This window comes from Polypterus senegalus, chromosome 3, assembly GCF_016835505.1.
Source record: "Polypterus senegalus isolate Bchr_013 chromosome 3, ASM1683550v1, whole genome shotgun sequence".
NCBI lineage: Eukaryota > Metazoa > Chordata > Cladistia > Polypteriformes > Polypteridae > Polypterus > Polypterus senegalus.
The window spans coordinates 127,221,945-127,236,110 of record NC_053156.1 but is presented as its reverse complement, the minus strand read 5'-3'; the positions used below and the strand labels follow the sequence as shown (position 1 = coordinate 127,236,110).

At 35.0% G+C, this 14,166-nt stretch overlaps 1 protein-coding gene across 1 annotated transcript in view; it reads right to left on the bottom strand.

Moving 5' to 3' along the window:
- si:ch73-242m19.1 overlaps positions 1-14,166 on the bottom strand; it is a gene marked incomplete at its 3' end in the record, with an annotated part of 117,145 nt that overhangs the window by 15,603 nt on the left and 87,376 nt on the right. Inside the window, exons 24-26 of the mRNA XM_039749762.1 lie at positions 12,185-12,322; positions 8,347-8,495; positions 5,707-5,818 (exon numbers count right to left, since the gene is read on the bottom strand). Of these exons, the coding sequence (XP_039605696.1) occupies positions 5,707-5,818; positions 8,347-8,495; positions 12,185-12,322 (399 nt within the window). The remainder of the gene's footprint in view (positions 1-5,706; positions 5,819-8,346; positions 8,496-12,184; positions 12,323-14,166) is intronic.

Sequence of the window (14,166 nt, the reverse complement as noted above, 5' to 3'; positions counted from 1 at the left end):
TATAGTTTGTCATCCAGGAAAGGTCCAAGAAGGCAAGGGCACTGGACTAACAGAGCCTCACAGAAGACAAGGGCGGAATCACTTAGAGGGGCATGGCACGCAACTATGGAAGATGACTGGGAACAGTAGAAGAATGAATGCAACTTATAGCTAGTTTCAGTATAACTGTTACTTTATGAGGCCTTAACAGTGGGAAGCCGATTTTTTTTAAAGTATGGCTGTAAATCATTCATTGTTAAATATGCCCATCATCAGGCTTTACACTCATTTGGTGGTTATCTCATCCCTTCCTTATCGGTGCTCATTACAGAATTATATTTTATGTTGTTGTGAAGTGGCAGCTTAAAACAGTATCCTAACTTATAATAATTTCCTTATTCTTCTTCTATTATTATTATTATCCATCCATCTATCCATTCTCTAACCCGCTGAATCCGAACACAGGGTCACAGGGGTCTGCTGGATTATTATTATTATTATTATTATTATTATCTTTGCACTGAAGCCTTAACTTTAGTATCAGAAAACTACAAAACATCATCCTGAGTACCACTTAGTGGCTCTGGGTGCTGTAAAATTATGACATCATTTATACTCAAATGTGAATTGTTACGCCTAGCTGGAAGTAAGAGTAGGATGCTTCATAAATACTTCTCATGTCCTACTTTGAGAAAGGACAAATTTTTATCCTAGTCAGACTTTTAGTGCAATTCCAAGGAATAATTCAGAGATGGTTGTTAAATATGGGCACTCTCTGTTGAAACTCCTTAAAGCTAATCCCTGTTTTGCCAACTTTTGTAGGAACTGGGGTTTTCTTTGGAATACCTGGGGTTTTGGTACTGGAAAGAACAATATATTGGTTTGTCTTTTTTTCTTTACCTTTCTCACTATGGATACCTAACTTTAGCAGTAGGTTAAGAGTGTTCTTTACATAAAAAAACACTATTTATATATAAACCATTAATGCCAATTTCCTAAGGACTTGAGGCTAACCAAGATCATGCCATTATATAAGGAGAGCTCTTATAATCTTGGCAATTAAAGGTACGATCAGCCAGTACATAACAGTACATAAGTTAATGGACACAGATACAAAAGATCAGAGACACAAATACACACCTTTCCCTGCTGAAAAGCAAAGAAGGGTAAAGGCAACATTTTGGCTGTATAGCCCTCATCAGGTGTTTGCCATGCTAAGGTATAAGAGATCAAGGATACTTAGTGACATGTGCACCTGTACTCAGAAAAACAACTACAGTACTTGTTGAATGTATTCTTTTTCAAATGAATGTCAGAAGTGTCAATTGAAGAGATCTGCTGCACTTTTACATTTGCAGGATCTACTTTATATAAAAATGTTACTAGTAAGTTGGTTAACTTTGAAGTTGACATTAAATGTAATAGATTAGAAGATTATCTGCAGTCAGCAAAATATTTAGAGACCAGCCCAGTAAATCTTCAGATTTAGGCAGATATGTGGCAAATGAAGATTAATTTTTAAAAACACATATGAAACTCCAATAATCTAATTAAAATTACTATTTTAGAGGAACAATGTATTAAAACTATAAAAACAGATCACATATTAAACAAAAAATACACACAGAGCGGCTAATAAAATAATTTAGTTCCTATTCCAAATATCAATAAGCATACATAGTATCATCTCTGCACCTCCGAACCATTAAATATAGGCACTATTAAATGTTAGAGCTTTAACTAACAAAACGTTTTTTTATCAACGATCTTATTAGTGATAAAAATAGATTTATTGCACTAAATGAAACATGGCTTAATTCAGGCGGGCAGCTGTTTTAATCGAATCTGCGCCTCCGGATTACAGTTTTACTCGTGCAGACCACCAGGGAAAAAGGGGGGGGCAGATTGGCTAACATTTACTCGAGCCGATTAAAATGTAAAGATGTCAGTTTTGGTAAGTTCAAGTCCTTTGAGTATCTCGCCGTTGTTATTCATGGAGATTCTCAAGTTCTAGTATTATCCGTGTATAGACCTCCTAAATATAACGCGTTTTTTGAGGAATTCTCTGACTTAATGTCAATTTTAATTACTAACTATGACACACTCCTAATAGTTGGCGACTTTAATTTTCATATAGATAATCAGTGTGATCTAAAAGTAAAAGAATTTATGAACCTCCTGGATTCTTTTGATTTGAGACAACTCATAAATCAGCCTACACATAAAGCAGGTCATACGTTAGACTTAGTGATTACTAAAGGACTGAAAGTTGATATAAAACAGATCATTGATATTGGTCTATCAGACCATTTTCTTCTACTTTTAATATAGAAATAATGATAAAAACACTCATGAGAAGCATATTGTTAAAAACGCTTCTTTGACTCAGCAGCAGCTTTAAAACTTACAAACATTTAAGCAATCAGTCCGTTTATAGTGCCAGCTATAATAGCGAGGATAATGTAAATAGTAAGGTGGAAAGATTTAATTCTAAAGTGAGAGCTGCTGTTGACATAGTTGCACCTGAAAAGACAGTGAAAAAATCTTCTAGCATTGTTATACCATGGAAGACCCAAAGAGTGTCTGATTTAAAGAGAACATGCGTAGAGCTGAGCGTCAATGGAGGAAGACTAAACTTACTATCCACCATGAAATATTAAAAGTCAAAATAACAGAATACAATAACACTGTCCGTCTTGAGAGCGCTGCTATTTCTCTAAGATTATAAATAACAATGCTAGTAATCCCAGAGTCTTATTTTCTACAATTGATCGCCTACTAAACCCAGGTAACTCAAAGGAATGCCTCCTAAGTGCTTCCAGTGAAACCTGTGAGGCTATGCTGTATTTTTCAATCAAAAATTAATGATATTAGAAATAACATAGTATATCCTCCAACACTAAGGATCCTCCTAAACCCCAGCATCCTGTTATAAACAAATTAAACTCTTTCACTAGGATAGATTTACCTGATTTACAAAAATAATATCTCAATTAAAACCTCCACCTGCGTCCTTGACCCAATACCAACAAGGTTTTTCAAAGAAGTATCAGGCGTGCTAATTGATAATGTTCTGACATAGTAAATTCGTCATTAGATACTGGGGTCTTCCCAGACTGTCTTAAGACTGCTGTAGTTAAACCCCTACTTAAGAAACATAATCTTGACCCCTCGCTCTTGAAAATTTTAGACCCATCTCTAACCTGCCTTTCTTAAGTAAAGTTCTGGAGAAGGCAGTCATTATGCAGTTAAATGACCACCTAAATAAACATGCTATTCTTGATAAATTTCAGTCAGGTTTTAGAACAAATCACAGCACAGAAACTGCACTCGTTAAAGTAGTAAATGACTTGCGGGTAAATGCAGACAGAGGCCATTTATCTGTTCTCATCCTCTTAGATCTGAGTGCTGCATTTGACACCATTGATCACAATATTCTTAGAAATCGCCTTAGTCAATGGGTGGGCCTCTCTGGCAGTGTCTTAAATTGGTTTGAATCCTACCTGACAGGGAGAAAATTTTTGTTAGTTGTGGAATTACAACTCAAGACACATGATATCCATATGGTGTTCCACAAGGCTCTATCCTGGGTCCGCTGTTATTCTCAATCTACATGCTTCCGTTAGGTCAGATTATCTCAGGGCACAACGTGAGCTACCACAGCTATGCTGATGACACACAGCTGTACTTATCAATAGCACCTGATGACCCGATTCTATTGATTCACTAACACAATGTCTGACTAGTATCTCAGAATGGATGAATAGTAATTTTCTCAAGTTAAATAAAGAGAAAACTGAAATTTAGTGATCAGCAATAATGGATACAATGAGGCTATTAGAAATAAACTGGATACATTAGGATTAAAAGTCAAGACGGAGGTAAAAAGCTTAGGGGTGATTGTTGACTGTAATCTGAATTTTAAATCACATATTAATCAGATCATTAGGACAGCATTTTTCACTTAAGAAACATAAGTAAAGTTAGACCTCTTATATCACTGAAAGATGCTGAGAAATTAGTTCACGCGTTTGTTTTCAGCCGACTAGATTACTGTAACGCACTCCTCTCAGGACTACCCAAAAAGACATAAATCGTTTGCAACTAGTGCAGAATGCAGCTGCTAGAATCCTAACTAGGAAAAGAAAATCGAACACATTTCTCCAGTTTTGATGTCACTACACTGGTTACCTGTGTCATTCAGGATTGACTTTAAAATTCTGCTTATGGTTTATAAAGCCTTAAATAATCTCGCCCATCTTATATATCGGAATGTCTGACACCTTATATTCCAAATCGTAACCTCAGATCCTCAAATGAGTGTCTCCTTAGAATTCCAAGAACAAAACTTAAAAGAAGTGGTGAGGCGGCCTTCTGCTGCTATGCACCTAAAATCTGGAATAGCCTGCCAATAGGAATTCGCCAGGCTGATACAGTAGAGCACTTTAAAACACTGCTGAAAACACATTACTTTAACATGGCCTTTTATAACTTCATTTTAATCTAATTTAACTTAATCCTGATACTCTGTATGTTCAATTCATCATAATAACTATTCATGGTGGCTCTAAAATCATACTGACCCCTACTCTCTTTTCTGTTTCTTTTTCCGGTTTCTTTGTGGTGGTGGCCTGCGCCACCACCACCTACTCAAAGCTTCATGATGCTCCAACAATGATGGATGGATTAAAAGGCAGAAGTCTACGTGACCATCATCATCAAGCCCTTCCGTGAGAACCCTAAATCCAAAGAGGACTGTTTCATTTATGTTAGGTAGAATGCCCAGAGGGACTGGGCGGTCTCATGGTCTGGAATCCCTACAGATTTTATTTTTTCTCCAGCTCTGGAGTTTTTGTTTTTCTGTCCCCTGGCCATTGACCTTACTCTTATTCTATGTTAATTAATGTTGATTTATTTTTTTTTTTATTGTGTCTTTTATTTTTCTATTCTTTATATGTAAAGCACTTTGAGCTACTTTTTGTATGAAAATGTGCTATATAAATAAATGTTGTTGTTGTTGTTGTTGTTGTTGTGGAATATTAAATAATATATCAAATACAGAAAGTGATGTTTTTGTAGGAAGAAATTACAAATTAAAAAGACAGGGGAATACTAATAGACTTTACACTGACCACAAACAAGTAATTTACTGAACTGATTAATAAGGCTAAAAGAATGCTAGTTTTTATACATTTTAAATGTAACTGATGCATTTACCCTTTACAAAATTTAAATCCATTTCAAGTGTTTACATTTGCTTTTTTACATTGTTAGGTCAAGTAATATGTTTATGGTCAGACAGTAAGTAACCTTGGAGTTTAAAGTTCATTGACCTGGCCTGTCCTGCACACAATATAAACTATGTGACAAACTGTGTAGAGCAAAGGTCAAGAGAAGTTATGCGTAAGGTGCATACCCTAATGAAAAGGCTGCATCTGGAACTCTGTGAGCAGTTTTAATATCTACTGTATATTTTAGAAAGAATATTATAACACTACACAAAGTCAAAAGACAAACTTTTATCACAAATATAAGGTATGATCAGTAGTTTGGATACTTTTAACTGTTAATTTGACATTACTTTGTAAAAGCTATGTTGTTTGAATACTGTAAAATTTGCAAAAAGCCAGATTAATCTGTCTCAGTTCTTTACTTTCATTGGAGAATAGCTGCTTATAACATGGAGAAAAGAAAATGTTTTTGGGAGATAAGTCTGTATTTACTTACAGGATTTTTCATAATGGTTCCCATCATTTGCTTCTTGGTAATAAATGTGTTCAACATTACATCACGTGGACCGATTTTCTCTAACTGAACTGAAACAAATGCTTCAGGTGGCCTTAGAAAAAAATATTAACACAAATCAATTAGAGTTTCATGAATACAGATACATGTCACATACCAGGTACTGCTGTGACACTGCACTCCTTTTTGTTTGTTCTAACCTAGAGTCTGCCTTAACTCTAACTTGCATTTTATGCCTTAAGATTTTATATGAGGCTCACTCCAAGTTTATGATAATGACAGAACTTTATTTGTCCTCATAAGGAAATGTGTCTTTTCATAGAAATATATAAATGCATAAACAAATAGATAAAGAAATATACAGTACATGCATATATTATGGTCAGAATACACACCAGAATGACTAAAAAGGCAGGCACTTTGGCATATTGGTTTAAGACTTTGGACTTCAAACCCTGAGACTGAAGGTTTAAATCTTATTACTTACTTTTGCATTTAACATTTTGTAAATTACCTTGGATAAAGGTGTCAGCCAAATAAGTAAACAATAAAAAGAAAGAACTGACTTGTCTATGGCCATCACAGTGATGCATTATACAAATGTATTGCTGTTGGTATAAGCAGCCCTGTAGCATTTCTGGAACATTTAAGTTAATCATCTTAACCAAAATCTACTTTAAAGACTAACCCTAATGTCCTTGAGATTGTGTCATTCTTCATAACCCAACCCTAACCAGTTCTAAGCTTAACCATTTTTAAAAGGAAGTTTTTCTGATAAATGCTTCTGAGATAACAAGCTGTGAGATTTTAAAATTGACTTCTGTTAATTGTTGTTAGCTTATTACTCAAATATATTAAGAAACAGTATGCATTCTCTGAATGTGTAATACTGCTAAGATGATAATAGTACGAACCATCATATAACCATAAATGTTTATTAATATTTTCTATCTCAGAAACTGAAATCCCAAGCATTGTTGCATCCTAATGTTTCTGTGACTCTAAATATAATTTATATATCTTATATATATATATATATATATATATATATATATATATATATATATATATATAGGTTTTTTAAGACCCAGGAATGTATTGGTTAATTTCATGTATGTTTCATTGTGTCTTTTTTTAAGTTAGTTAGTTAGTTAATTTTTTGTGCTATCCTGTGGTGCCAAATTGTTCTTTCTATCACTTTCACTGTGATTTTGGTCTTGCATTCTTGCTTAGTTTATTAGATCCTTCCTCACCTGGTTATGATTTTAGCTTGTTTTCCCCAATGTCACTCTTTCTGTTGATTCCATTATTAAAAACATCTGCTGCCATGCACAGTCTGTACAGTGACATATTTATCACAATATACTTTACACTTAGCATGTATAAAAAGTAATTCACTGTAAAACAGTTTGTTACATAAGGACTTTAAATTTTGCCTTTAAATGTTTTTTTCTGAACAGATTTTACAGTAACTATTACTTTTGCACATTTCCATATAATGTTTGATCCTGTCTATTAAGCATTATTTACAACAAGTAGTCTTATAAGTATAAAATAACATGGTATGGCACTAATGACTCACAACTGGCAGGGGATTTAGAATTTCAGATACATTTTTTAAAATAGGCAAATTGTAAATAAGCATTTTTATACAAGGGACGTTCAGAAATTTTCCACACTTTTATATATTGTTGGAAACAGTGAAAGCGGGAAGAGTATTAATTGAGCATTAAAAATGATGGTACGACGATGGGAAAATTGCATCATAAACGAAGGTGACTATGTCAAAAGTGATGTCATTTGTTTTTGAAATTCTTAATAAACACAGTTAAAAAAAAGTGTGGAAACTTTTTGAACATCCCTCGTACATTCAGTATGTGATTCCCTATAATTAGGTATAACAGCCTTCTACTCTCCTGAACAGCTTATCATGGTCTAGTATTTTCATTTTTATGACTTACTTAATAGATATAGATATAAGCTCCCAAAGTGACATATTAAATCTAACAGAACAAGTGTTCACATGTATTTTGTTGTTTTATTTTCTTAGAGATCTCCAATTTAATCTTGTGCATGGGTCAAATATGGCAATAGGAGACAAAAGATGAGTGACAGCAAAGACTGACCAGGGGTATCAAATGTGTTCATTTTAAATAAGTTTAATGCTTCATATAAGAAACTGTGACAAGAAAAACTTTTTAATGGCTACATTTAATCAGAGCTGTGAGAAATATGGGAAAAAATAGCCAACATAGAACCACAGACACATGGAATAAGCTTACCAAGCAGTGTGGTAGACTGGTAACTTTAGGGACTGGTAATTATTAAAAAATATTTTTTTTTATAATTGTAAACTAAATTTGAATGTAATATAGTAGCAAAACAAAACAAATATTTTAATGAATATACTGAGTTATGATATAGTATCTTTTCACTAGTTATGTACAATTTCATTTGAGTAAACATATTTCCGTATTCATGGTGCCAGACGCAACAACAAATTAAAAACATTTTCACAACACTCTGCAATTAGAATTCCAAAAATTACTCATCTAATGAGAATGTGTTCATATTATTAAATAAATATTCCTCAATGCAAATATAAGAACATTCTCAACTAACCTTCTTCTGCTAGTAGCTGTGGGCCTGGCTGGATGCTTTACAACGGAGGATGATGCCTGAGATTCAGAATCTTTTGCAGCTCTAGAGTGTCGTCCACTTGCTGAGCTATCTCTGCTTCTGTTCTGTGACCCTGACTGTTTATCTTGCACCTTTAAGCATAAAGAAAAGTATATATTATACACAGTACACATTTTTAAGAATTTTAATCACATAATGCTTTAAGTCAATGATGTGCTATACATAAATTTATGTAAACTTTTTATGAAGCTTATATTATCAAAAGTAATTAAATAATTTTTGGTAAAAAGATTATCAATAGCTAATTTTAATGTAATAGTTTATTGCAGCATACCGTAAAAATTGGCCTACAGAACACAAGGGTGATAAATGTACAGCACACAACACACAACTATAAGAGAATCAACTTGATTTCTAAACTTTAAAATTTGTATATTAAGAAATGGAAACCTAACCTACACAATGAAGACCAAAATAATACTTCAACTGAAAAGGTGATTGAAGAGCACAAGTCAGGGGATGGATACAAGTAAACATCTAATTCACTCAATACCCCTTGGAGTCCAGTTAAATCAATCACAAAAGAATGGAAAGAGTACAGCACAGCTGCAAATCTGCTCAAAGCAGGCTGTCTAATAAAACTGAGTGATCGTCCAAGAAAGACTAGATAGGAAGGACACCAAGAGACCTATGATAACTCTGAAGGAGTTACAAGCTACAGTAGTTCAGATTGGAGAGACTGCGCATACAACAACAGTCAACTGATTGCTTCATCCGTCACAGCTTTATGGGAGTGCAAGGAGAAAGACACTTAAAAAATGCATGACAACTCAACTACAGTTTGCCAAAAGGCACATGAGGGATTCTGAAGTCAGCTGGAAGAAGGTTCTGTATTCTGACAAGGCCAAAAAGCTTAGGCCAAAATCAAGCTTTTTGACCATCAGAATACGAGTTGAGACACAAAAATAACCAGTCTGGGCTTGGGGCTTTTCTGGAAAATTGTCTGGAGGTCGGCCAAATGTGAATCATAGAACAATATCCCCTCCTACACTCCCTCTCAAACCCACAACCAGCTAGGTATATCCTGTGAATAGCCCAGTCAGTATTTGCACAACAATCGCTACACGAGCTGCTGCTATAATGTCGGGTGAAAAAAATCGAACAACGAATCAGCATCAAATTTCTCACGAAATTGAACAAAATGGCCACAGAAACTTATGAAATGATAAAAACAGTGTACGGTGATAACAGTTTGTCTCACACACAAGTTTTTGAGTACCACAAATATTTCAAATAAGGACAAGAAAATGTGGAAGACGTTCAACACCCAGATCGAGAGGGTTCTTCACCAAGACAACACTCCCACACACAATGCTTTTTCCATAAAGCAGTTTTTGACTGACAAAAACATTCCTGTCCTCGACCATCCTCCCTAATCGCCCGATTTAGCTCCCTGTGATTTTTACTTGTTCCCGAAAATCAAAAGTGATCTGAAGGGTACACATTTTTCTTCAATGGAAGAAGTGAAGACAGAAACAGCAAGCTTATTGAAAAGCCCCAAGCAAGCAGGCTTCCAGCACTGTTTCAATCAATGGAAGATACATTATGTATGGAGCGCTGTAGAGATCAGGAGGGGGAGTATACAGAAGGTGACAATTTTTAGAATGCATTCATCAATAAATGTTTTTTTTTTTTTTTACCAATTTGGTTATTTTTGTGTCTCACCTTGTAAATACCATGTTTGATATAAACCAGATGCTGTACATTAAAACACACCACCCATTCCATGAAGTATGGTGGTGGCAGCATCTTCCTGTAGGGGTGCTTATCTTCAGGAGACCCTGAAAGGCTTATGGGGGTAGAAGGTAAAATGAATGCAGCAAAATATAGGGAAATCCTGAAGGAAAAGCTGATGCAGTCTGTGAGAAACTTGCACCTTGGAAGAAAATTTTTTTCAAGCAAGAAAATCCCAAGCACAAAGCAAAGCAACACATAAGAATGGCCTAAAAACAACAGCATTAATGTCTTAGTGGTGAAGTGGGGTCCTTGGCCATGCACAGTTTTTAAAATAAAAACACTGTGACTCAGGCACAGTGGGTGTTGGTGCATGCTGCAGCAAAACTGTACGGCTCTGTAGCATTTAATGGGGAAACTGTCTGATCACGTACCAAGCCAGTTCCTCATTGACAACCCGTGTATTGGCAATGAAATCACTTGCACCCACAAGTATAAAGACAGACTGAGTAGGATAGAGAGCAAAAAGATTCCTTTTTCATTCATCTCAAGGAAGAAGGTCCAGTGAGAAGTGAGAGGAAAGAATCACTGGGAAATCAGCATGGTCAGAAGTCAGAAAAGCAGTTAGGGAAGCCCGACAAAGGAGCTGCTTGAGAGGCATTCCAAGATCGCTCCTGCTGAACAGCAGCAAGCAGGAATAACTTCATATTCCAGGGGTCTTATAGAGGCCAAGAGATGTGGAAGGATGAGGGAGATGGGGTCAGCACATCCCAGTGGACACCAATGAACCGGTAGCTGGGGGCAGGAGTCATCTGGGGGCTGCTGTCACCAGTGTCTCACCTGAGTATACCTGGGAGATAGATGAGTAAAGTGAGAAAAGAGGGACAGACAATAGAGACAGAGACAAAGACAAAGCAGCATTGGAAAGAGCAGTTGAAGGCTGACTCTAATTGTGGTTTAATCCTTGGTTTTAGTGTATTATTTATTGGGCTCATTTATTGATTTTATGTTCATCACAAGCATAGAGTTTTTATGGATCTTTTGTTTATTTATTAAAAAATTCTGACTTGCACAACACTTCACCACATGTTTGGACGTTTTCTGGATTACCTAGTTTTGGAGAATAAAAAGCATAATGCACTTATTTATATAGATAGATAGATAGATAGATAGATAGATAGATAGATAGATAGATAGATAGATAGATAGATAGATAGATAGATAGATAGATAGATAGATAGATAGATAGATAGATACTTTATTAATCCCAAGGGGAAATTCATTTTTATCCACCAAATTTATACACCAAACTTGACTTGAAATGTAACTTGAAAGAGGTGAATACTTATGTGATCTAATATTTTGTGTTTTATATGTGTAATTAACTTAAGGATCACTTTGCAGAGATCTGTTTTCACTTTCGAATGAAAGAGTCATTTTCTGTTGCTCAGTGTCAAAAAAGCCATGTTAAATCCACTGTCAATGTTGTATAACAATAAAATGTAAAAACCTCCATTGGGGTGAATACTTTTTTTAGGTACTGTACATATCTGTTGACTTGTGTGCGGCACACTTTAGCTCACCGTGACTTCTGCTGTAATTTTATAGTCTACTATAGTATTACTACAGAAATCATACTGAAATAATTCTATGTGCTGAAAGGTTGACAGGTACAGTATTATCATTTATTTCTGTATTACAGATCTTTAGGAATATACATGTTATATTCCAGGAAAAAGGTATAGTATTCATATTACATTGTATGTTTTCAAACCACCAATATAATTTTATTTTAGCACAATTAATATTAATTACAATGATCCAGTTCCTCTTAAATTGCCAAGATGGACCCAGTCAGTCATTTTTTTATGGTGATAGAAATTCCCCAAGTGAAAGGGCTGCATAGGAACTAAGCACTGATTAAGAAAGTCTGACAAATACCTAATCATAAGATCACAAACACTGTAGTTTCTGTACAATATATTGCTGACACAAAACTGTCTGAATACACAGAAATATAATAATAATTTAAGCTGAACACCTTCATTTTAAATGTAAAACAGGTTTGCTTAAAATAAAAAAATACCTTCAAGTTTTCTACTTGAGTAGGGCAGCTCTGGAAACAAACAGCAGCCAGATGCACTGCACTAAATAAGATATTTTTCTGTGTGACCTGACAGGCTAGGACAACTTGCATATTTTCCAATCCTGATGGAGACAAAAGCTGTGACAAGATATGTTGCATGGTTATAATTAAAGTTTACTTCTGAACATCAATCTTCATAAACGTTTAAAAGATACTGTGTTGTATATATTGTGGTACTTGGCAGAGAACCTTCTGGTTTAATGTTGATATTAAAGAAAAGTATGTCAACCAAGGTGTTTTTTGCTTTTGTGTGGAATACTTATGCATCTTGCTGGAAAAGCATACATTATTCTACACAGGAATCCCACGAAGGTACACGGTGAGGCAGTGCAGAGATTTTGCACAGCCTTTGGAAGGCCAGGCATTCAGATGAAGGCTTTGTACCCTGACCCTTTAACTGACCTGACCTGTGACACAGGGTATAAAGTGACTTTACATAGTTTCAATAATATTCTTAGCCAGAGTCCTGGGAATGTGGAGTAGTGTGGTTATAGATGACGGCTCTCTGACACACCGCTAGCATTTATTTCAATTTTTGGATGCACATGAAGTGACTACTTGTGTCTGAAAATTAGTTTGTAAGTAAGTATAATAGCATTAAAACTGTACTGTTAAGTCCCAGTGGAATATTTTTTCAATTGTTATTTTTGTAACTTGCATTTGTTTAATTAATTGACTTTTTCCTGCATTTTCTCAACCACATGCATCTGTTATAGAGCAACAAAAAAACCAAAGGTTTCCTGACAACACAGGGAACAATGTAAATGTCAGCCCTGGATTTTATGCCACTCAGTCACAGGACTAACTCATGCACACTTCTACAGTTATGCATTTTGGGTTTCATTTTAATAATCTTTTTTGTCACTTTATGTTATAACCCTATAGATCTTTAATTATAATGACAGTAGGTAACCAACAGTTACTTGATTATCAATACATATCCATAAATACTTGTATATGCATTGGAAAAGCAGGATGTGTGCTACATGTTCTTACTCAACCTAATATAAAGTAAACAAAACACGTTTAATGCTGAATAGTGGACTTGGTTTTATCTGGTGCTTTTATTTCTTTACCAGTTCAAAAATGGTGATCTTTTAAGCCCATGTACAAATAAAATCAACAACAATCCTTTGATATACTGTTTTGATTTGGTAAACACTTTATTATATTGAGTAGTATTCCTGCACTCTATAATTTAATAGTGCATTGTGTGCAGAATTGTGTTTTTGCATCATTAGATTGTTTATTTAATTGTTACAACTCATTTATTTAAATTTGCTATGTCTTTACTTACTTTTTAAATATTACACAACTGCATATATACAGTTAAGTTCATAAATATTTGGACAGAGACAACTTTTTTCTAATTTTGGTTCTGTACATTACCACAATGAATTTTAAATGAAACAACTCAGATGCAGTTGAAGTGCAGACTTTCAGCTTTAATTCAGTGGGTTAAACAAAAAGATTGCATAAAAATGTGAGGCAACTAAAGTATTTTTTTAACACAATCCCTTCATTTCAGGGGCTCAAAAGTAATTGGACAAATGACTCAAAGGCTATTTCATGGGCAGGTGTGGGCAAGTCCGTCGTTATGTCATTTTCAATTAAGCAGATAAAAGGCCTGGAGTTGATTTGAGGTGTGGTGCTTGCATGTGGAAGACAACTTGCTGTGAACAGACAACATGCGGTCAAAGGAGCTCTCCATGCAGGTGAAAGAAGCCATCCGAGAAATTGCTACAATATTACGAGTGGCAAAATCTAGAGTTTGGTAAATCCTGAGAAAGAAAGCAACCACTGGTGAACTCAGCAACGCAAAAAGACCTGGACGTCCACAGAAGACAACAGTGGTGGATGATCGCAGAATCATTTCCATGGTGAAGAGAAACCCCTTCACAACAGCCAACCAAGTGAACAAC